A 24,775-nucleotide genomic window follows, 5' to 3' on the forward strand; every position below is an offset into this window, starting at 1 on the left:
GGTCAGGCTGTCAGACTGGAATGGTGTCAGCAACGCCAGGCTCTGACGATGGATCACTCATTTTATCCTCACACAGCACTTTAATAGGTCACTGATTTAGCTACTCCCTCATGCCTGTACAGCAGGGCTCCTGAAGGTGGTGTCAACACAGCACTGCACTAGTAGCACTACTTCAATCCTCTGGCTTTGGCACTGCAGTGTGCTGGGTAATGAGGCTTACTGGCTTGCAGAGGGGTTTTAAAGACTTCCTTCCAGCCTGGCAAGGCACTCTGAGGTTCATGGCTTCAGACATGTATGCTGTGGATCTCATCTCTCTGTTCCAGTGGCAGTGTCCACAATCAGCCATCCTTCTAACAAACACGCACAGGAACGCAACTCCATGTAGAACAGACAGCTACACAGACTTACTTCTCGGCCGCCAGGAACACTCCAGATGCACAGTCGGCTTTGAACTCCGGGTCGCACGAGTCCAGGAAGTAGAGCAGCTCCTTCATCATGCCCCGTATGTTGTTGCCGTTGACCAGGGCAAAACTCAGCTCCATCGCCCGCCTTTGAGGAGGAGGAGAAGGAGGAGGAGGAGAGGAAGGGCAGGATGTTACGGTGATAATTCAAACAGCCACATCCCCAACAGACAAGTGCAGTGTCAGCTCATACAGTATATGGGTCTAAGTGCTGCTCACCGCTTGATCGAAACGTCTAAATCTTTCAAGCAGTCCACAATGGTGCTCCGATGCCTCTGCACAGCGTTGTGGTCTGTCTGCACGGTCTTCAGTAGAGACGTCAGCGCAACATATCTGTGCATGGAAATGGAGGCCAGTCATGATTGCTGGATTTTGGGTCAAAGGGATATTTCTGTGCACTTTACCCAGAGGATGTGGTACGAACCTGATGTTTTTATCATTGTTGAGTAAGAAGCGTCCAAGGATGTTAATGGCCAACACCTGGCAACAAACAATGTATTATTGACTTGCAATTGGAAGACAAGAGCTAGTCTTCCAATAAGAAACCGCACACTAAAACCTTGAAAACCACACTTACCCTTAATCCACTTTCTGATTTGATGTCCATAATGGTTAGAACCGTCTCATAGAGAATTGCATTGCCTACATTTTTACTTGTTTCTGTATTGGTCGCAACCTACAAATGGAACGCAAATCATGAATTGCACAGAAATCCTGAATGAGAGAAACCAAAGGATTATGTTGCAGGCCATCAATCACATAGTCTGAAAGCCTCACCTGTGCAAGAATGTCATTCATAGCTTCACTGGAGTCATCATCCCCTTTGCCTAGAATTCTCAGTAGCCTCAATATTCGCACCTGAAATTGAAGATGGGATGTCTGTTTAGTCCACAGACAAAGCCATGCACATCACTTCCATCTGCACCTGAAATAGCCATTACCTTCTTCAGTAGTACTGCATGATTAATCTAATCACAATGTCAGCCTGTGTGATTGTATAACCGCATAAAAGGCTGGTTAGCAGCTAATCTAACAGGACAGATTCATTATGTGTGGCTGTCAGAATAAGAAGAGTATCAACAGACTCAGGTTCTGACGATGGATCACTCTTTCTTTTCATCACTCAGCTGTATTCAATTATCCTTAAGCCATCCCACAGACAGAGGTGGGCACAAATGCATCAAAAAACATTTTGTTACAAACTACAAATACAGGCTCATAAAATGTAACAAAATAAAATACAAAATACTGACGTGAAAAAAATGTTAATTAGTAATTTGAAAATACAAAAATACCCACACAATAATCATGGTATACCAACTTTTAAAAGAAACTACAAGGCATATTATTGAAAATGTATACCCAAAGAGACAAGAAATACTATTTTCTGATTGCCTAGTAGAGGGCTATTAATTCTGTACATTGGGCTCCTATGAAGTAGATCTGGTAAAAAAAAAAGAATCAGCGTCCCATATCAATGTAAACGATGATTGAACTGACAAGAAACAGACTTCGCAACAGTGGAATCAACTGTAACATAGCAAACTACTAGGGATGTAACGATTACCGGTATAATGGTAAACCGCGATAAAAATGTTGACGATAACAATTACCGTTTTCATTTCAAATATCATTATTATCACGGTTGATTACCGCGGTGTGGAAACCTTGTGTTTAATCCTTCCCAGCTTCATCCGAGCCAGCTTTTGACATACAGTAGGCCTGGTACAATGAAACCAAACTGGTACCTAACTGATTCTGTTGTCTAATTGATGGTTTTAACTACGATTCGTATTAGGCTACTCCTGAATTTAAAAGGCGGAACTTTTTCACCGCAAAATGTGCACTGTATCATGTAGCCACTCTGCGTCTTTTTATGTTCGCGTCCACATTAAATCCATTCCCCTCACGTTATCAGGAGAATACAGTAGCCTAAAGTTTTATTTTGAACGCTTACTTTGTTCTCACTCATTGCATCCAAATAACAGAAATAGCAAACTCCAAGTTATGGTAGGGTAAGTTAAACTATAAGCACATAGCCAATTAAACATCTAGAAAAATAGATGGAAAAAAATATGTCTGGCTGGTCATTTTAACATTGATACGGTGATAAGCAGCTGTTTCACACGCCAAAGTGGCGCAGTACCTGCCATAATTCAGCCGCCAATACAAAAATATACTCAGCATCGGCGCTTGGTGGGTGCTAATTTTGAGCCCTGTGTACAAGTGAAATGTGGCCGAAAAACTAGAACTACTTCATAGGTGTGCAAATCAATGTCTGAAAAATGATTCACATTTTAAAGAGCGCGTCACAATAGGAAATTCAACCAAGCAGTTGTATAAATAGTGAATATCAATATGGCTATTTACTAGTGCACTACATAGTGATCAAGTGAACATCCTGAGTGCAGGTGCAAAAATCAGTGCAAGTGTAATAAATGGGTTGGGTTGTTAACAGGCCCGGTGGTTCTGGCCCAGGCACTCACCTGCAAGAAGGGGTCGCTAATGCCGGACACATCGTGCTCGGGCGAATACCCGGACATGATCAGGTTCTTCAGGATTCTCACCAGCTGTGGGACCAGCTGGAAGAGAGCCAAGGAGACAAGAGAACAGCAGTGTCAGCAAGGTGGGAGAGAGGCTCCGCACATCCAGCACCACCACTCACGACACGTGTCTTACACACACACAACCATACATACACACACACACACACACAGACATGACCGAGGAGGAGGGAGGGGGGTTACAAACATGTCAACGCAAAGAACCAGGGGAGGGGGAAAAACGTCCAAATGTTTAGCGCTAGTAAACATTTTCTCTCATCTGCTGAGTCACAGCGATCAGGTTGATGTGATTCTTCACTTCAGTCATTTGGTTAGCAAGTCTACGCTAATAACATGATTGTACACTTTGATACGACCATTTAAGGAGTATAATCATTTCAATCCATGATTCTTTTTTGTATTGAGAACATTTGAGTACAAAGTTTCAATCAATAGTCACATTTCAGTGTACTCTACTATCAATTTGTCATGTTTGAAATATAACATCTTTGTTTGTGAACACCGCATGTGATCTGTTATTGTTTACACCACTATATAATACTTCTAGATATGGTGACACATGAATATGGTCTACAACATCAAAGTTAGTCTAATGGTGAGAGTTGGACATTGGTGAATAATTACATTAACTAATGCACAAATGTAGACATGGCATTAAGAGAAAATAAAGGCAAAATAAACATGACCAGGACAAAATTATAAAGACATAACTTTCAAACGGATTTTGACTATGACAACGGTGACCATGTGAAGTGATTTGTTTTGGTTGTTATTGTTGTGGAGAGCATGCACCAGCTACGAAACCAGAATGTCCTCTTACCTTCTCATTCTAACACAATGCAGGAATTGTAACAAGGACAAATGACAGAAAAAATATGAGGTAGATGTTAGGGGGGGGAAAACTGGAGAAGAGAAAGTCACTTTCAGAGCGCTTAAAAAATAATGTTACGGTCATGAACATGAGGGGTGGATAGGCAGAGCAGTTTAGACTGAAGTGGGGGCAGGAGATAAGAGAGAGAGGATAGAGGAAGAGGATCTAAACAGCCAACATTGTGCACCTCCAATGGAAAGCATAAAACCCTTTTAGTATACTCATATCAATCCTATTAGAACGGCTAAGTGGAGTCAATACATGTGGATTAAGCCGCTACCACTGGTGTGACACTACTGGTTAATTACAGTTCTCATCTAGTAGTGTTTTACTGCTACAATACTATAAAGGGGAGGAGATGAGAGCTGTGTCTTACCTTTCTGAAGTGTGAAAGCATATCTGGACTTCTCTCACACATTTCAGTGAGCAGAACCACAGATGTGTGGAGGACACCTGGAGAGCCACAAAACACACACACACAACCTAATGAGTCATTCAAGTGCTACAGACCAATGCATACAGTATATTAAAAGTATTACAAAAGATGGAATCAGTTTCTCAGACATAGATTAAGCCTAGTCCTAGACTAAAGCTTTTTTTTAACATTAAGAGATTTTCATAGACGTTTTCCTTTAGTCTAAGAGTAGTACAGGACACTAAGCATTTCAACAGCAGAATAATCTATGGGTCAGTGTTCACAAACCGTTGCTCACAATCAACCTAAAAATCTTATCTTGCCTTCTGAGAAACATTGAAGGAAACCACTAAAGCAGGTCCAGTAGATCTGGTCATGCAGATCTTGCCCCCCAATGCAAAGAACTATGCAAACGCCAGGGCTGGGCAAGATTAAGCATTTCCTTCCTTTAATATACATGACTTGCAAAAAGCTGCATCAAGAGAGAAATGCCCTGGGCAGGAAACTCTACAGTACTGTGACATTTGAAAGGTATCAAGCAGGAACAACTAACAATAACAAAAAAACAATGAAAATGAAATAAACAAGAAGAATAACGGGTAGTGAAGGCTGGTAGCGTCCCAGAAGAGTAAATCTAGTGCAAGACTCGTTACTAAACTGAGTGGATAGCTCTGGCACAGCACTCCTGAATGGCCTTTTGAGTGAGAGCTGTGTGTCTCACCGTGGTTCTTCTCGCTGAGCAGGTTTTTCGTCGCTGGGAGGAACATCTCCATCAGCTCTGGGACCTTCCTGATAACGTGGACAGCACACAGCGCCGCCTGTGGCACAGAAGAAAACACGAATTGGTAAGACGAGGTCAAAGGTCACACATCTTCACACAAGAGCAAAAAACATGGCACTTCGCTAAGGCGTACCTTTTTCCTCAGGTAGGAGTTTGATGTTTTGAGGAGCTTCTCCACCTCTCCAGCCAGATCACGACACATCTCCGACGAGCCCATGCAGCCGAGGGTGCACAAGGCCAAGCCCTGCACATACTGTGTGCTGTGGTTCAGGTCACTGGGAAACCACAAGCAAACAGACATGAGCAACCATTAAGCCAGTACAGAAAAGAGGACATTTTAAGTATATGATGCAACATAGACTGGGGTGCCGCAGACTTCAGTGGTCACAGAGGGACGGGCGGAGGAAACGGAGGACAGAAGCAAAGGCAGCTGGTCAGGCAGGTTTTTTGGGCCGAGCCCACATCACACTGCATTAGCACACGCTGGGGAATAGCGCTGAGGTTTTTTGGCAGCAGCTCTTAGCACATCACACCTCTACTCACTCCATCCCTCACACACACACACACTCCATCCCACACACACACGCAAATGTTCCATCCCTCATATAAACACACGCTCGCTCATTCCATCCCTGACACACACACACACACACACACACACACACACAAACATACACAACACACACACACAGGCAGCTGTGCTCGACAGCAGGCCATTTAGCTAAGATGTGACGCTCGCACTCACTTCTTGATGCAGTTTGTCATTAGTAGATGGACGTCCTGCCTCTCATCCAGCAGCAACATGGCCCCCAAGTACCCTATCCGCTTGTCAGTGAACTTCTGGGATGCAATCAGCTTCAGGCACTCCAACTGCAGGAGGGAAATCACTTTGTCAGTTCATTTCAACTATAAGGAAGAGACATACGACTAGGGTTGGGCACAGAAACCCGGTTCTAATATGCCACCGGCGCCGACGCAAACGGTAGAAACGACATCGAACAACAATGTGGATTTCGGTGCCTCATTTTGATGCCACTTAATGTTTTTTAATACAAGGCATCACTGAACGTCTTGCTCTGATAGCTAACTGTATCTGGATGTGGTGCTAACATAAACACTAGATGTAGCTTAAAGCAGAGGGGTGCACCACATAGGCTAGTGGACAGTGTTTGATAACTCACATGCTCGCATGCCAAGTAGCCTACTTTAAAAGTGCCCATATTATGGACAAATGACTTTATCTGGGATATGGGGTGTTATTTTGGGTCTCTGGTGCTTCCACGCATACAAACTTGGGGGGGAAAAAAAACATCCATGCTGTTATGAGTGAGATACGGGTTTCTGAATGTATCCCGTCTTCAGTCTCCAGATGAGCTGTTCAAAAACGGCAGGGCAGTCTACGTCATGAATATTCCCACCCACCACCCCCTCCCATTAGTTGCAATTAGGCTCGGCAGTTTTAAGTTTGGGAACCTCTGGCCTAGCCTATGCTGGAAGTGAAGCAGGCCATCCGGTAAAAGGCAGCCAATTTCACAAATGCTTTTAAACTTTTGAATAGGATACATCAACTCTAGTGGGCTTATATACCTACCCAAATGAAGTTTTATAATCATTTAACATTGTTAGGCCATGTTACATCATACATGCAGGTGTCTGAATTTATTCTGCTATGGTTATTGTATTTACAGTACAGGGCTCCAGAGTGTGACCAATTTAGTCGCAGCTATTCGAGAGAGGAAAAAGTGTCCGCATTGAAACTCTACCTTTGGTTCAATAACAGATACATATTTGGCCAATATCGTGGTTTAAACAAATCACAGATAGTGAAGGACGGCTGTGGCCCAGTGCCTGTGTGTAAATTTGTGAGAGTGAGTGAGAGGGGTAGGGAGGTCAGAGACCCGTCAGATAAACAGAGTGGATGTAGTTGCATTACAGAGTGGTCACATAGGCCGAGATATATGTCCCCTCTCCCCACTGCCTTTCAGCGGCTGGCAGCAGCAAACCGATCAGACGAGCCCGAGATAATGATCAAGTTTATCGTTGCCTACGATAGGCCTAGTGAAACTTCCCTTCACCAAGTTCAGTCCGAAATAATTATTCACCAGAAAAATAGTTTGAACGTGAACCCGACGTAAAGGAATGCCACTTGCGCCAAATTTATAGGAGTCATTGCAGATGAAAAGACGCCTTAAAATTTGCGTAACAATGCATACAAGGCCTTCCCGAACGACAGAGATACAGATATCGCCCAAAAGGAGGCCATTGACCGCAGTTACATGCAGGAGTAACCCGTTTTCAACAGCAATATTCGCTTTTGGCGACGAAGTTGTGTAAACTCATTCTGATGGCATAAATCAATTTAATCCGGTATTTGGCGCAAACCGAATATCGCTGCTACATTTAAAGCCCGAATATTCCCTGCATGTATAACTGTGGTCATTGTGTACGGTGAATTGAATGGACACATTTAGATCGAGCATGGCAAGTCATTGCAATAGGCTATAATAGGCCTACCACTTTGGTAATGCATTAACCATAGTGATGTTCTTATTGAAAATTTTAAAATACTAAAATTAAAAAGTAAATTGCATTGTGGGGCTGTCAAATGATTAGTGCAATCATTGCAAAATCACATAAAAATCCCCCAGGCTACTTGGAACATCTCTTTAAATTGTGCTCAAATACATTTCTATGGAAGATGCTAGCATGCCGAGCTGATTTAGCCAAGGCCTAAAGATCATGAAGGATAGTCTGTAAGACATTGAGCCATGAGATGTGCAGTTTGAAGCCCTTAAAAGACGTGCACTGTTAATTTACTCACTGTTATTTTTATTTAATTAATCTTGAGATGTTTTAAGTTTAAATTTCAGCTCAGTGAAGCACTTAAAGCACCAACACTTCATTGAGTTACTTTTCTTGTAGAATTGTAAATCATAAAGTCATAGGACAACCTATACAGGACAGTAATTAAAGAAAAAAAGTGAACCTGCTGCGGTGTTAAATGCGATGTGGTTGAAAATTTGGGTGCACCTAACGTTTGTGCTGGTGCACCTAAGAAAAAAAAGTTAGGCGCACCAGTGCAAAAAGTTAGTCTAGTGCCTTGATTTAGCAGATGTTTCGGCTAAACTGCAATAATTTGACTATTTAGGCCACTTTACTACGAAAACTCAAACAGAACCATCAATGACGTTTGTCACACATTCTTTATTATTCCTGCATAACAAGTTGCATTTTATCACTGGCAGTCGGAGGCTTTCTGGTAGAGAATCCTCCAAACCCCATGTCATCGACACGACTACTCGTAATCCCTGGCTTCTCATGCTGCCTGTTCACGTAAACATGGAATCAGTTCCGGAGTGGGGCATGGCTAACAGCTCATTTGCATTTAAGGCAACGGGCACCAGAAACAGCCTATCCTGAAAGGGACTGAAACCGGCAAGAATGGAGCTGCTGATAATGTATAATCTGAGGGTATTTTTTGCCAACAGCTTCAGGGACATGTTTTGTGCAACCCATAGGCCTATTTTGACTTGTTGAAAAATAGATAAAGTAATATCACAAGCTCTTGTGCTATTGGCTATGAGACAACATCAACGGCATACTTTACACAATAACCTTGCTAATGTGCTTACTGGTCTCTATTTGAAATGTTATCAGCAAAGTTGTAATGTGAAAACTTTCACGGTGTGTTCCAAACAACATAATGAGATGGCATTAATCTTTCATGTGCAAGAGGCCCATATAGCATCACAATGAATATGAAGATCATGCTAAATGTATGCTTGCAAACACATAAATATGTAGGTTACAAACATACCTCTGCATTGATATCCTTGAGCTATCAAAGATCCTACAGAGCCATCATCTTATGTTATAGCTAATTAAGAAGCTCTGCCTATGCTAGTGCATAGTTGCTGTTAAAATGCCTACTAGCGCTGGGAATCAAAACACTTCAACACCGGCATATGTAACATGTTTAAAGCTATTGCGTGTTATGGGGGAAGACATCAAATTTCTTTAAGTATTTGGGAACACACTGAATGAACTTGTATGCAGAGTCCCTCGACGTTAGATTAGGTTACTTGCAAATGCCATTGTCCGTGACCTGGCAGTTCCATGGTAAGCCGTTTTAACATACCTTATGGCAAGCCGCCTACACTTGATAAACTTGAAAGCATATATTACAATTGACCTGTCGCTAAGCCCCGCCCCCCATTGTTACCGTGTGAAAACTCAGACAAACAAACCAGACTTGATTAGAAATACATTGTAGACAATGGCAGCTGACAGTATATGAAAGCAGGCTTTGAGGATGTTTTGGTGGTTAAAGGATTTACCATCCTCCAGAAGCTATCAAAAGGGACTTAATTATGCTATGGAGGGGTGTATTCAAAACTTTAGAATACATACAAGGTGACAAGCAGTTGTGGCAAGTAGCCGTGCAAATCACCACGCAAAAACCACTGACGTTAATGCTAGCTAGCTAGCTAGTGGAAGATTGATACTAAGATATGTTAGGTTACGTTAATATTTGATGTAGTAAGAATATAATACTTGGTTAACGAGCATTTTCATCTTGGGATTTAACAGGGAACCTGTGCCCACGTTGTTGGCTTAGTAGCCTACATTACGTCGAGCTGTTGCAAACGCGAGAGACGTCCTGTAGGCTACTGTTGATGAAAATATACCCCGTTTTCTAGCCTCTTGGGGTACCGGCTATCAGTATTACACGTCCCCCATGTAAAACGTTTGACCATGGTTATCCGTCGGGGTTTTTTGAGTTAATAAACTCCATAAATAACCATTAATTTGTTATTTTATGTCTCCTCCCTGTTGTTTCCTACGGAGTTGTCCGAGCTGATGTCCGAGTCCCGTTGAGGCTGGACTGTCATTGGCTCATCAGGGTGGCGCTTAGCGACAGGTCAATTGTGTGTGCATCCATGGCAAGCTGTTTTAACATTTAAATTTATTATGCGTAGAAGCAATGAGATATTAATATGAGACTGAGATATATGAGATAGTAAATTGAATAGAACAGTTAAATTTCATGTTGTTTCATCATTAAAAAAAAGCAATTCATGCTTTAGACCATTTTATTGTAAAAAGTACCGGTACAAGCACCGTTTTGGCACCGGCACCGTTTTAAAAGTATCGTTTTAGCACCAGTATTGGATAAAACCCAAACAATACCCAACACACGACACTCAAGAAAGTGTGTCAGGAATGCTGGGAAGCAGGCCTGCCTATGTTGTTGTGCTCACCTGGCCAAAGTGTGCCGGGTAACCCAACATATGCATATAGAGCAGCTTGGCCACGTTTCGGCAGCGGTAGGTGTTGTCCTCTTCCCTGAAGGATGAGCGGATGGCAGCGCACTCTTTCTGGATCATCTCTCGCTCCTCGGCCTGGGTCCGGGCCGTCCGGATGGTCCGGATCAGCTCCCGCAGTCTGATCGGAGCTGGCATCCTCTGTGGACACAACAAAACCAGGTGCACATCAGTGACTGGACTCTCCACTAAACGAGAGTACAACATTAGGGTACATTCAGACTTCTTTTTCTGACAAAAGAAGTTATGCAGACCGCATTAGGATGGAAAAAAAATCTGCCAGCGTTCTTGTTCCAAAAAGCAGCCGGAAGCGTTTGTTTGCGATAGGCAAAGTGACTAATGTTACGTGCGTACAAAATATCGCAGAAGGAAAAAATGGGGTTGGCTATTGCTTTTGGTATGTTATGGTACAGTTGTGAAGTCATGTCAAACAATTCCATATGCTCAGACACTAAAACGAGTCTCTCGACCGTTGTTCTGTCACCTTCTCCATTTTTTACTTGTTGTCATGGGAAACCACAGGTCTCGGTAATCCGCTTGTGATTGGTCAGCTGTAAAAAATATTTCTCAACTTCTGAGCTGCAGAAAAAGACGGTTGCGGTTGCGTTTTAAAAGAAGCCGACGACTTTTTTGAACACGCAGTATACTCAATAGGATTATAATGTAAAACGGACGTCGGCAGCTGCGAAAAAGACGCTTAGTCTGAACGTACCCTTAGGTGGGTTTACATGGACACTTTTATTCCGATTAGAATTGGGAAAAATGGCTCAATCAGAATAAAAATTGGAATTAGAAATTAAATTAAATATATTGAATTTAATTAATGAATTTTAATCGGAATGAAAGAGGTGGTGTACACTGTTCTTATTCCGATTGAACAGCCATACAGTAGGGGTGTGAATCTCATGTAAAAGACGATACGATTCCATCTAGATACATGGGCACGATTCGATACAAGAAAAGATACATATTTATAAAAAACGATTCAGTACGATTCGATGCGATTAGATGCAATTCGATACAGTTCAAGAATGGAAAGCATTCTGAAAGATTTTTTATAATTTGCTCAAGGTGCACATTCATTTTATATTATCAATTATCATGGTCATGGTTGTCAATTAGGCAACAAAATGTGTGAATATCATTATATAAACTAAGGTTTGTTTCCATATACTGTATTGCAATGAAAAAAGAATAGTCTACATTTCAGTCAAACACAGCAGCCAAATACAACATAAAAACACATTTTTATAGACTTTACAGATTTTATAGAGTTATATCTGATTGTTTTCATGGAGCTGTAGCCTTGTTGAGGTAAGACAATACCGAAATAAAATAAAACAGTGCTTAAGACACTCTTGGCCTTTTCTCATGTAGGCCTAGCCTACCCTACAAGAATAAAATAGGCCTACAAATCAATGAACTCTCTGGGCTTATTTAGTTCCATTAGTAGACCTATGCAGAAACCTAAAATGAACAGAAACACAAAGATGAACAAAATCATTGGCTAATAACTTATGCATCGTTTTAGCAGCAAGGGCCAAATTATTATTTAACATTAAAGAAATCCCTTCATCAAAGGTAATGCTACTCTACAGACTATCGTTGCTGTTTAGGAATGCTATAAGTGCTTAATTTCGCGCTGGATTTCGAAAAACAAAAGCTGACAGAGTGCAAGTTGTCACATGCTTAAGTTGCAATTGATGTATGGGTAATGAGGTCATTTGACAACTTTGGGCAATGAATGTAACCAAAATCGAACTGCTTTACCCACAATTCCGTGCCGGAAGTGGGATGAATGCGCTGCTTGGAACGTAAATGAGTCTGAGCGAGCAGAAAAGGTTCTGCACCGATTCATAACAAGTAAATCGATATAACGGCCGGTTCATTAAAGTTTTTTCCCTATACGGGGCTTCACGTATCGATGTAGCCGTATCTTACACGTAAAAAACGGATACCGATACGTATCGGTTAATCTTTACACCCCTACCATACAGCCATGTATACAGTTCAGTGTTTCCCATACATTGACTTATTTGTGGCCGGCCCACCACAATATCAACATTGACCACCACACAATGATTTTCCAGGTTGTACTAACTTGTGCTTAAATCTGGTTACAGGGTTCCTACACATTTTCCATTTCAAAATTCCATACTTTTTCCATACTCATTTTCAAACTTCTAGGTACCGCTGTTGCCCTCACTGGGGACTAGCCACTAGACATCACTGGGTAATAATTACCTTGGAGTTAAAGTGAACAGTGGGCGCTGCACTCACATGCTCTAACGGTAGGCTAATGAAAACAAAGAAGAGACATTATGCTGAAACGTGCGCGGGACACTTTATTGAAGTTGCACAGCAGTGGAATGTGTCAAATAAAGTCACCACACTTAGCACAGATAGTGCACGAAATATGATAGCCGCTGCGACACATCTGCCTTTTGATCATGTTCCCTGCTTTGCACAGTCTCCAGCGTTCCGCCACCGTGATCTCTGCATAACAGCGCTTTGACAATGCTTAACTGCAGAACTTTTTTTGTGCTTCACTTCACTCACATCTGGTACTGAACATAGACTGGTTATGCTGCTTCCTGATAAAAAAAATGCTGTGGGCATTTTTTATGTAAATGTTACTCTATAAAAATGGCAAATATTATGGCACTTTTGTTCATACGTTTAAAATAACTGTGCTAATACACTACTGTTGAATTCATTACGTCAAGTTCTAGGAATTGCAAAACTGCACTGAAAGTGTTTTCTGGTTCTTTTTTTAGTGGAATTCTCCAAAGGAAATTCAGTATATTTACAGACTATTTCCCTGCTCAGTAAATCCTAGCAGTGAACATTTTTTGAGATTCATGCTTCACCTCACTCTAAAAGGGACATTTGGTACTGAACAGACTGGTTAAAAAAAAATTCTGCCGTTACCTCAGAAATGGCCTGTTTTAATGTTATGATTGTGGCTCAGGATTTTGTGGCCAGTTTTTATTTAACTGCTACTGTATAAACAAAATGTTGATGTTAAGTGTTTGCAGAACAAATGTTATGGCACTTTCGTTCATATGGCAGAACATTTAAAATAAAATTGTGCTATACTTTTGAATTCATTATTGCTTTTTGTGTATAATAATGCGATTAATCACAATTAATCAGGGAAATCACGTGATTAATCGCGATTAAAAATTTTAATCGTTGCCCAGCCCTAATAATAATATTTATTATTAACTTGGTAGCCCTTGGATACTTTTCGTTGGGGGAAGTGCTGTGTTGGAAGGTGCACTCACATTTTTAGTTCTCTGTAGATACAAGCATAGCCTACATATGTTGGAGACTAGTGCACTGCTGGCCTCAGAAATCACCATAAACAATATTATTTGTTTGCAATAACAGTTTATTAGATTATGCAGTATCCATGTCTTGGTATCTTTTACAAAATCAAAAAAGTCTACCAGTGTTTTAGCCGAAAATAGCAGAGCTACGCAAACATACCAGTGCACAATGGTGTAGGGCACTTGCATAAAACAGGGTTTTTTTTTTTTTCTGAGGACCCCTATTCAATTGTATCTTGATGTGGACTGCCAGTTAAGGTACACAACAGTAGGAACAGTCTGGAAACAAATATTTCTTCATACCCTTGTTTCTTTTTTCCATACTTATCCAGACCTGGAAATTACTAAAATCAAAATCCATTAGGGATGCACGATATATCGGCGGCCGATATATTATTGGCCGATAAGTGAAAAAATGAAAATATTATTATCGGTCCGATAACAGAATTCTGGCCGATAATTTGCGCCCTAAAGTCCTAATTTAGGCTCACGAAGGTCCGGCCTGGCTACACTGAGCTACTTGAGGTTGGTTGGCTATACTTTTTCCTCAATATAATGTCAGCGGTGTGAAAGTATTTCACCACTCTAACAAAATCTGTGGATATGCGTTCATTTGGGAATCTGTGCATCTCAAAATAGTCTCGTGAATGATGCGCAATTTAACCTTACCAGAGCGGAGCTCAGCCCCATCTAGAGCCGTCTTGTGCTGGTGTGTTTGCACTTTACCGCGCTGATCGGGAACACAAATAAGCAAACTCGTTAGTGGGACAAGTACGTAGGCCTAGTTCTAAGTTGTGTTTTAGTATTATATTTGCATTACGTTAGCTTGGGTTTTGTATTACTACCTAGAAATATGCTAACCATTCCTGCTTCAGTTCCAGACAGGTCATCATAATAAGTTATTAAAACCTTCGGGGCTAACGCCTTTCAGAACTGCTGCAGCAGGTTGTGCGCAACAGAGTAGTAGGTAAAATTACTGCAATAAAATTATGCTTATTAAATGCTTTCCCCAAATCACTTTTCACAATTTTTTTTCAAGAGTAATATTATCGGTTATCGTATCGGCCACAACAAACCAATAAATATCGGTTATCGTTATCGGCCCTAAAATTCCATATCGGTGCATCTCTAAATTCCATACTTTTCCAGGTTTTCCATACTGCGTAGGAACCCTGTGGTTAGCATCATAACCACACTGCTCTAATTTTTAAAAACTGTTGTATTCAATTTAATTTTGCAAACCAACCACCACAAATGGAATTCAATTCTGTGGGAAACACTGCGGTTAAGATTGCCTGCTGTGCCTTCTCAAGCAAAAGTAAAGCAACAACAGCTATTCTGATCAAACATTCTAGAGCGCCTGAAAGCACCTGATCAGAATAGAATGTCCTCCATGTAAACAGATGCTACATTTTTTTCAATCGGAATAGTGTAATTGGAATGACAAAAAAAAAAAAACGTCCATGTAAACCCACCTATTGATAGCAGGTTTTTCACATCAATTACTGTAATCTTTGGTTGTTTTGGTTATGGTTGGCAGTTGCTTTGATTTTATCATCTAAATTTACCTCACAACACCTCACGCTTGAAGGTTTGAAAGGCTGGGTGGTCCTGATTATTATTTTTTTTTTACAAATGATCATCCATGATGACATGGCCATTATGCTTCTGTGACATAAACAACAGGTGGAACTAAAACCCAAAAGATAACAGAACAGTCCATTTCATATCAAACCACTGTTACCACTGTTATGGAAGTGAAAACAAATATCAGGTTATATTTCCCCTGTATTAGTAGTCTCCTTCATTTGTATAGAAACAAACAAACTGCAATAAAAATCAAAATAAACATGTGCCAATGGAACTGGTACTTGAGTCATAACTTCCACAACCGTGACCGTTTCATCCTTTCACAGAAAGCACCAAAGGTCACTCCTAAGTATCAGGAAGTCAACATCCATCGAGCCTTTAAGCTACCACTTCTTTGGGAGGAGAAGCAGTTGGGAGTGTCAGTGGGATTAGCAGGTAGCTCTATAATACCTCTGGACTAGCCAGGTATGTGGGACTGACGACATCCTAGCCTAGTGGTTGGACAGAAATTCCATTCCTCCCATCGAACCTTCCAGGGCGGCAGGCACTAGGGTTTCAGACCGCTGGAGCCTGATTAAAAATTAAAAAGGAACACACGCGTGCTGCTACCAATATTAAATTCGTTGCCTGTTTACACCGAGTCTGACCAGAGAGCGTGAGCAGTGAGACACCCCCCTGCTTCTACAGGCTTACTGTCAGTGTGAAGTCTGTACCATATCAATGCACACACATCTAAACACAGGATGCTACGTCTGCATAAACCTGCTACATATGCGTCCAGGCTGGCAGCAGAACGCAGAGCTAAGCTGAGCGAGGGCAGCAAAACTCTGCAGCAAAGAGGACATCCTCATCAGTGTTTTTCTGAGGTCTGACGGATGGTTTACCAATACAAATCAGGGGGTCTGGGTGGAGGAGGAGTGTTGGTGGGTCACACGTACCAGTACCTTTCTTTCCTTTGCATTGTAGCATGACAAGTGTGGTAGAGCATGCATGTAGAATGATACATAATGTGACCCCTTTTTTATGGGAATCCTAAGAGAAGCCGCCGATTTGAGGGAAGTTCCTTAGTGAAGAAGACACTTCTCAAAATTGACAGCTCAAACAAGTACCAGCTCTACTTCCCACCAGACTGGCTACCTGTAGCCACCAATACTCCAGACCAGTCCTAGCATCTCATTTAGGCTACCTGTAGTGGAGCCAATCAGACACACAAGTCACACAAACCACAACGTCCCAGCTGACTCAAGGGCTGTTATCCTCAATCCATCCATCATTCAGGAGTTGGGAGCTAATGAGCCAGAAGAGAGCAATGGGAACATGTGCAGTCAGAATGAGCCGCTAATGTCTCTTATACACTAAGGTCATTTGGCAGTGATGAGGGACACAGAGGGCAAACCAAATAGGTGGGGGAGGACTAGGAGAAAATGACAGCACCAAATGCTATGGGTGGATGACAAACAACAGAGAGGGAGCCATGTAAGAGGTGGGGAGAAAGAACAGATAAAAAGGTAGGAGGACATTAAAGACCAAGGAGAAAAAGACTTTCTCGCTCTCACTAATGGCAGCGGCCATTAGCAGCGGGAATCTAAATCACATATGCTGAACTCGGGCCCATACTGCACTAGCCTGTATCATTCTGCTGTCCCCACACACACACACACACACACACACATGTCCGGATAAGGGTGAGTCACCCATCCAGCAGAGCAAGCTCATTGCAGGCCCCCTTCTTGGCTCTCCCCACCCAGCTTTTTTGAGAAAGTTCTCGTTGCCTGCCGCAGAGGGACATTGCAACACACGCTTGACTTTGAGCCCAGTGTCCTTCTCCCACCCTGCAGCTTCGCACTCCTGCAAATGATGGTCTGGGGGGGGGGGGGGGGTGGGGAGAGAGAGAGAGGAGGGTGCCAGCACGCCTAGGGCTGTACTCTGAGGGCAGAGCAGAGTGGCAGTGCTGGCACCAATATGGGTGCAGAGGCCGTTGTTTACTGCACTGAAGAGCCTGCTGAGAGAGGTATGTGTTAATCCTCACTACTAAACCAAATGATCCATCACACACAGACACTGCACCCGTACCCATTGGCACACATGCCCTGCCAAGAAGAAAACAACCAAAAAGTTATTATCCCTCACTCTTCCTGAGGAGGCGAGGAGAGGAGCTTTCCTGCCCTCTGTCCCATAGAAATGCTGCTCTTTTATCTGTTAGCATGCATCCCATAATGAACCTGCTGCACTGAGAGACACTCCAGTAATTACTTGCTGAACAAAGACACTTCCCTGTTGCCTCCCAGCAGAACCGGAGCTCTTTTTTTTTTTTTTTTTGACGGAAAGCAGAAAGGCATAATCCGCCTGCTTAATTGACCGTCAAGACAAAGTCAACAAAAGAAACGAGCAGCATCCTCATGACTGTTCGCTTGCAGATTTGTGAGGAGGCCAAAAATGTAGGCCAAATGCTCGACCAGCAAAACTGTAGCTAGTCCCATTTACCGGTGAATGAGCTGGAGAAGAGTATCTAATGGGCAGGACTTTGAAAGGAAAAAGAAGAGTTCAGTTCCTCTCTTGTCGGTTAGGAAAACACCCAATCTACCTCCAATTTCTGAAAGAATCTTGTAGTGTCTTCTGACTCACTATGAGGAATGTTTGTGCTAGGGTCTCCAAATCATGCATTACTGACACAGATCTCCAAAACTGGAGCTCGCCAGTACCAATGTTTTGGAATAACAGACTCAAAGAATTGAAACATCCTTGCAAGTGTCATTTCTGCAATAGACTCTCATTGTGAATGAATGGTGAATCTTCAAACTTACCAAGACAGGCCTACCCTCTCAAGGTGAAGTAGGCCAAGCAATGTCATGTTCAATCTATTCTCAAATTTCAATACAACGGCCCAACTGCAGAATTCAACCAAACTGCAGAAGTTCACAATTGCACATTTCACATTTATCTTCCAGTTTTTACTTTCCCCTGAATGTTAGAAGGCAACAAGAAATGCTCTTAACCCCAACACCACTAAAGTCAAGTCCGTAACAAACAGCAAACAACCTATCAATGCCCCAGAGCCAACCACCACCACTTAAAACAGAGACACATCAAATAGATGTGCAGCAGTGCAGGAGGAATAACTTCTGCTGACAGAGAGGAAGTAAGCCAGGGGATGTGTCAAAGGACAGGATCTGATGTATGCCCTTGGAATAAAGAGTCTGGATAATGACAATGCTGTGTCTGTATATCCAATATTCAAAAGATGTGGAGATGCAAATTTTCATCGCAGTGCGCTAAAATGGCACACAGACCCCCATTTATTCAGCGAGATGCAGAATGTGTCAAAAACTGACAAAGCCACTGCTTTAAGAGGGCAAGATGCATCTCTGCGAGTGGGGCGGCAGTTTAAGGACCCAGGTGACAGGAGCAGATCAATCACAGGGGCTACAGTGCAGGCAGGTCTTTATAACTGCAGCCTCCCCACAGACAGCAACACATTACCTTGACATAGGTCACAGATAGCCAGTGAGACTCGAGTCTTGAGTCTGTTGATATAGGATGGGGTGGACTGCATCTTACGGTCTGCACCAACATTGCAGATTCAGGATGCCCTGTAAAATCTAATCAGGGGTTATGCAGATCCATCTCCAAGCTAGAATACAATAGGCAAGAAGTGAGTATAAAAGGGCCAGAAAAGGCCCTGTTAGAAACACACAGCAAAAACACTGAATATATGGAAACTTCCTGTATGCACCCAAGTTCTCACTGTACCACCTATTCTCAGTGGCCAGTCTCCTAGCTGCAATACCACAGGGACTCTTTCCCGTCAGCAACTGTGAGATAGACTCAGAGAAAAACAAAATATAGCTTTTGGATTCATTGCAGATAAGGAGGGTATTGCTCTACCATGTTATTTAATAGCAGAAAACCAAAGGGACAAGCTTTAAAAGCAAAGAGCACACAGAGAATCGACTATGTCAATTGCTATACACATACAAATTCCAGATGCTAAGTCTGAGCTAAACAAGTTGCCGCAAAAGCAGTCCTACCAAAACCAAAAGCATCAATACTCTTAAGTTCAGCAAAGGAAATAGCACTGGAGGATAAGATTGTGTGTCACAGGTGTGTTTCAGGTTGGGTATAGAAGGTAAAGAATGGGGTGGGGCATGTGGAGGGCTCTAGGGAAGAATGCAGGGAATTGGCCCCTCAGCACAGGCTGATGATGTAAGAATCCAATGTGATCAAAGTGGAAGGGTGGAGGTCAAGGCAGCCCACATTCCACAACGCTGGTCTTCCAGGTTCACTCAAAACCAGCCTGTGCATTGCGAGACACATAATGAAGAGTCATGAAGCAAATCTTTCCTCAGGGAATAGCACTGGGGCCCAGTTCACAGGAGGCTCAACTCAACCTCCCGGTCAGGGAATTAAATGTGTTCACAATAGTGAATGAATTACAACTAACGTTTAAAGAGCAGCGAAAACTGTGGCCAATGCTGAGTGAGATTTCCCCATTCCCTGGGACATCATGGACTGGACCCTTGGGCAGCACCATAACCACTTAATCTCCACATTTTAGTTTCAGGCTCCCCACTTTAGTGCCACATCAATCAGAAGAAACTGAGACAAATCTAAATGGACCAGACTGTTGAGAGAACACATACAGAAACACATACAGAAACAACACATACAGAAACAACTTTGAGTAGTATAGCATGCAAATATACTGGTCAACCATTCTAATAGCCTGTCAAATAAGTTGCAATGCTTCAAAGCATTTATAAAGTCAAAGGGCACTTAGGGAACAGAATTCCACCAAGAACAGCGTTAAAAATGGCTTCTCACATAGTATTCATTAGGAGTGAAAATAATTAGTGGATCCACCCCATTAGATCCACTCCAACATTAAACAGGTTCTTCTTTGACCCATGCTACACCATTCCAGCAAGTTTCATGAAAATTGCCCTGGCAGTTTTTGCATAATCCTTCTGACAAACGCCACTAAAAAACAACCTTCCTGGGCGGAGGTAATAGGTCTAATGGAACCAAATAAATGCCATTTCCAAATAAAATTGATTTCCATTTAAATCTAGATTCAACCGTTTTACTCCCTTTGCAAATAAAACATTCGGTGCATTGTGTCCAGTCTCCGCCACCTAAATAAAAGGTAAACCCACAAAATACTGACTGATTGAGGCTGCAGTTTTACAACAACACTCCCCCAAGTACTTTGTGGGGGTGTGCTGGTGATGCAAAACAAACAACGTTCTGGGATCCAAAACATGCTGATGTTTTTGGAGTTCAATAGTTGAGTGAGGAAGAAAGTTGGGGAGCAATGACCTCAGAGACACACTCCAACCAAGGTCAGCCATTGCCCACTGCAAAGACCTATGTTCCACCTGTAGGACAAAAAGAGCATTGTCCCTCTCTGCAGAGCTCTTCAAGACACAGGCATTTCTCAAAGGGGCCCTCTGCTAACAGCAGGGTCAGAGAAGGTGATACAGGCAGAACTCCCCCACTCAGGGCATACAGAGAACATAGCAAACCCACAGCACTACCCCCTTCAGCAAACACAGCAAGGGCATATTTCTCTGCCTTGCTACCCAAGAAGACCTGGACGTTAGCTTTAAACTTGCACTAAGAGTTAAATCATGTAAGGGATGCACTATACAGAGGAAATGTCCTACTGAGCTGACACATCAAGTCCAAGTCCAGGCTTTCTGAAATGTTCCAGTTGGGTTTAAGAGGCCTCTTGGCAGGCATTCCCCCAGAGACTTTGAGATATGCAAGCACCATGCACAGCCTAGCAACAAGGAGACGAGACCAAAAACAAGCCGAACACATGAACATCTCCACCTGTGCGTATTGATGAAATTACCATAGAAGTCCAGTGTCCAGCCAACAAGATAATCTCATCCCATTGGGGGTACACCCTACCACATGAACAATCCACTATGCAAGTCGACATTTTTCTGTCAGTATTTGATGGTAAGTTAGAGAAGGGCAAATATATTAATGGTGTGCTAAAATTACATTGCATTCACTTTGGCACGTTCAAACTTTTGGAAGTTTCAGCCTTGAGACAAATTTCTAGAACTACTAGGCCTATGTAAATAAATAGGAATAAATCCCTCCAATATTTCCACAAGAACATGTTTTGCAGGATTAAGGAAGGGTGCGGGATTTTTGCCATTACTGTACTTTTTATGTTTAGCCTCTTCATTTTTAAGATTGACTACATTCCCCCTGTAGAAATGCAGATGGCAACATCGTCAAATGTGTCTACCAGTGTTGGGGATTCTAACGTCACTGACTGTGTTGAGTACCATTTCCTGTTCCTGGTGTGTACAGCACATTTCCACATCAACTGCGCTTTCCCAAGCAAATACCTAACTCACAACACAATCGAGACATGAAAGAGTGGGGTTGCTAAGATTCCGCAAATTATACAATCAATCTGTTTTAAGCAAACACACACAACAGCGACTAAGATACACACAGCCACAATCTTCCCCATCATACCTGATAGTTTACCTTAACTCCTGTTCGTAGTTATTCTGGGTTTCCATTCAACTATACTACACAGCATAACTTCAGTTTACCTCGACACCAAATAGTCATGAGGACGTCTACTTTATGACTGCCCCGAAGCTGTACTTTATTAGAAAAAGCCGTGAAAAAAACGACGTGACCCGAGTTGGGCCCTGTTCCAAGCTCCTCGTCACCTCCACTAAGCTACGGGTAAGCTACGGAGTTGGCGAAATAATTCAGCTCACTGGCTATTAGCAAGCAGGTCCGTTGAAAACATAACTTAACCCTGATTCACTTTCTTCAATTTTAGTCCTGCAACTAAAACACTGCATTTACAGAGCTGTCAAGACGTTTAGTCTTCCTTAATGCTGTCTAGTAATTGAGGTTAATCTCACTGTCAATGTTACCTTAGGCAGGAGTAATTCCCCTGTTAGTTACACTGGCTAGCGAGCCAAAACGCCAACTAGGCACGACAGCCGTGTATAGCAGTGTACAGCAGAGTATCGTTGGATGATCACCTGTCGGGCCTTTCCTTATTCAAGGAGATAGATTCCACCGGCTACCCAGTGCTACGCAAACAATCAGATCGTGCCAGCAAGACCAGTAGCGACCCTGGGGTAACACCGCTGTTAAGTAAGCCAAACAAAACTATAAGTAATAGTGTTACCCGATACTGAGTAATCTTCTGAAGTGGTGACTTTCAACATTAGGCCTACCCTACATACCTAAGGCTAGCCACTTGCTCAACACTATAGCTACTGACATTAGCTAACTCATCTGACGTTGGCTAGCCCTCCAACGTTGCCCAAAAAGAAATTCCTGGCTAGCTAACTTAATAGCATGTAATCGCTTTCCCCACTGCTAATGCGAATGGTCTGGCATAACGTTAATACGAATAGCACCAAATAATATTATAATTCAAGGATACAATAATCTTCATCCAACATCGCTTTGCACAGTTAACGTTACCGACTTGAACATCTGACCAGTTCGTCACCTAGCTCGCTAGCGATTGCTACCTAGCTATTACTTGGGCTTCCTCATACATTTCTTCCGGACCATGATAACGTTAGCTAACCGAATCATCTTCATCATCATTTCAGCAGAGAACACATTGAACATAACATAACTGACATTAGCTAGCTTGTCCAACAAATACGTCTACAACGCAAGTAAAACCCCCATGTGATGATAACGTTAAGCAAAAAAGTTGCCTATCGCTGTTATTAACATTGAATCTATACTAGCGACACAGCCATGTAGCTAACAAGCTATCTTGATGCTAACGTTACTGTGAACTAGACTGCAAGCTGACAAGGTTTCAAATCGCATTATGCTGACTTGCTCTCTGGCTATGCTAGGTTGCTAGCTAACTTTGTTGCTTTGTTGCACGACGTAGACGTTAGTTCATCGTTAAACAGACATGAGGCATTAACACTTCAACAGCGTTTTGCTATTGACAACCTAACGTTACTTGAGGGAGTGTTGGATTAAGCGCAGCTGACACCAACAGTGGTTGGCAGAACACTTCGCTTGCTAGCTAGATAGCACAGCAAGTACTCCATTCAGATTAGACTACTCGCTAGCAAGCTAAAACTTGCTGTATGTGTCAAGACAACCCCCAGTCCACTGTGGCTAGCTTGCTACTTCCTAAGCAGGGTTAGCGAACACATCCCTCTGTATAGATCACAGAACTGTCCCATACGCATAACCCATGTACGCCCGTGCCAAGTGACATGTTACAAGTATAATTCAACCAGAAAACACTCACCAGCCGTAATGATACCAGGTAATGACTGGAATCTTTTCTATATGCGTCGGAGGGAGGAACAGACCAGACATTCAAAATGGCGGCTCTTCTGGCCTCAGCACTTCTACTGCAGGCGGAAGGTTACACTGACTAATCTAAACCAAACTTCAAGGTTTGAGGAACTGAATCCTCATTTCTAGAACAGCAACATGACTTCATAGGCTACTGGGTGTTTTCTATGAAGGTGACCATGCATGTACATGATAGTAGTATATTTTGATTCATTTATTATCACATGGTCGATACCTTTTGATGCACTATCTAAGTCATGTAACAACATTCACTGTTGTAAGAAGTTAACATAGGCAAGTGAAATGACAGCTGGGAGGAGATGGGTGGGATGTCAATATTGTCGACTTCCTATGTAAAACAAATTAAACATGCATACATTAAATACATAATATTATTATTTAAAATTGCTTGGTGATGATGGTTGTTTTTTCTATGATTTACTGAAGGTAGATAACATAACTCATAACATAACATGGAAAATCCTTGCTATTCAGCTACGTGTCAATGCGGCGGATGATTTGCTTCTGAAGCTGTGCTACGGTTTGCGCCTCACCTCGTGGCAGTCAGTGATGACGTTACATTGAACTTGCGCCGCACGTAGAAGACGCAATCTTGCTGAAGGACTCGTAAAGGAAGTCGCATGCTGCCCTCTCCTGAAAAGTGTAGGCTAGGCCCACGTTATATTTCCCCACAGAGCTCTACATATTTACCAAGAGTAAATTCCGTAGGGTAAGGATAAAGGGACCTAAGTGGCCACTGTGTGTTTCTTAAATTTAAAACCTCTCCATTATTCATAGACCTAGGCCTATCAAGGATGATACCACTTGCCACACCCAAGTATGTAGGCTAGGCCTATAAGATCACTGTGGTGATTCAATATACTTTCATGTATAGGCCTACACACAGTGATGGGAAGTAACCGAATACATGTATTCCGGATTACATATAATTATAATTTAAATGGGTGATATGCAGAATACCAGGGCCGTAGTCACCATAGACATTGAGGGGGACATGTCCCCCCAATATTCAAATATGATCAAAATGTCCCCCCCAATATACGAAAAATAAAGAAAGGAAAAAAAGCGCTAGACTAGGCCTACAGGAA

At 42.4% G+C, this 24,775-nt stretch overlaps 1 protein-coding gene across 4 annotated transcripts in view; it reads right to left on the minus strand.

Annotated features, from left to right (window-relative positions):
- ap1g1 (adaptor related protein complex 1 subunit gamma 1) overlaps positions 1–23,785 on the minus strand; it is a 34,370-nt gene extending 10,585 nt beyond the window's left edge. The window contains exons 1-13 of one of the 4 annotated variants that reach the window (XM_048262706.1): positions 23,617–23,785; positions 10,354–10,557; positions 5,838–5,962; positions 5,226–5,367; positions 5,033–5,129; positions 4,273–4,349; positions 3,846–3,854; positions 2,948–3,043; positions 1,239–1,319; positions 1,039–1,137; positions 886–941; positions 681–794; positions 409–549 (exon numbers count right to left, since the gene is read on the minus strand). In XM_048262706.1, coding sequence (XP_048118663.1) covers positions 409–549; positions 681–794; positions 886–941; positions 1,039–1,137; positions 1,239–1,319; positions 2,948–3,043; positions 3,846–3,854; positions 4,273–4,349; positions 5,033–5,129; positions 5,226–5,367; positions 5,838–5,962; positions 10,354–10,554 — 1,238 coding nt within the window. In that variant the 5' untranslated portion in view covers positions 10,555–10,557; positions 23,617–23,785. Of the gene's footprint in view, positions 1–408; positions 550–680; positions 795–885; positions 942–1,038; positions 1,138–1,238; positions 1,320–2,947; positions 3,044–3,845; positions 3,855–4,272; positions 4,350–5,032; positions 5,130–5,225; positions 5,368–5,837; positions 5,963–10,353; positions 10,558–22,363; positions 23,141–23,616 lie in introns of those variants that run through there. The other 3 variants (XM_048262703.1, XM_048262704.1, XM_048262705.1) reach the window with 3 other exon arrangements.
- Between the last annotated feature and the right edge of the window lie 990 nt (positions 23,786–24,775).

The sequence above is a fragment of the Alosa alosa genome, chromosome 14 (genome assembly GCF_017589495.1).
Source record: "Alosa alosa isolate M-15738 ecotype Scorff River chromosome 14, AALO_Geno_1.1, whole genome shotgun sequence".
Classification (NCBI taxonomy): Eukaryota; Metazoa; Chordata; class Actinopteri; order Clupeiformes; family Clupeidae; genus Alosa; species Alosa alosa.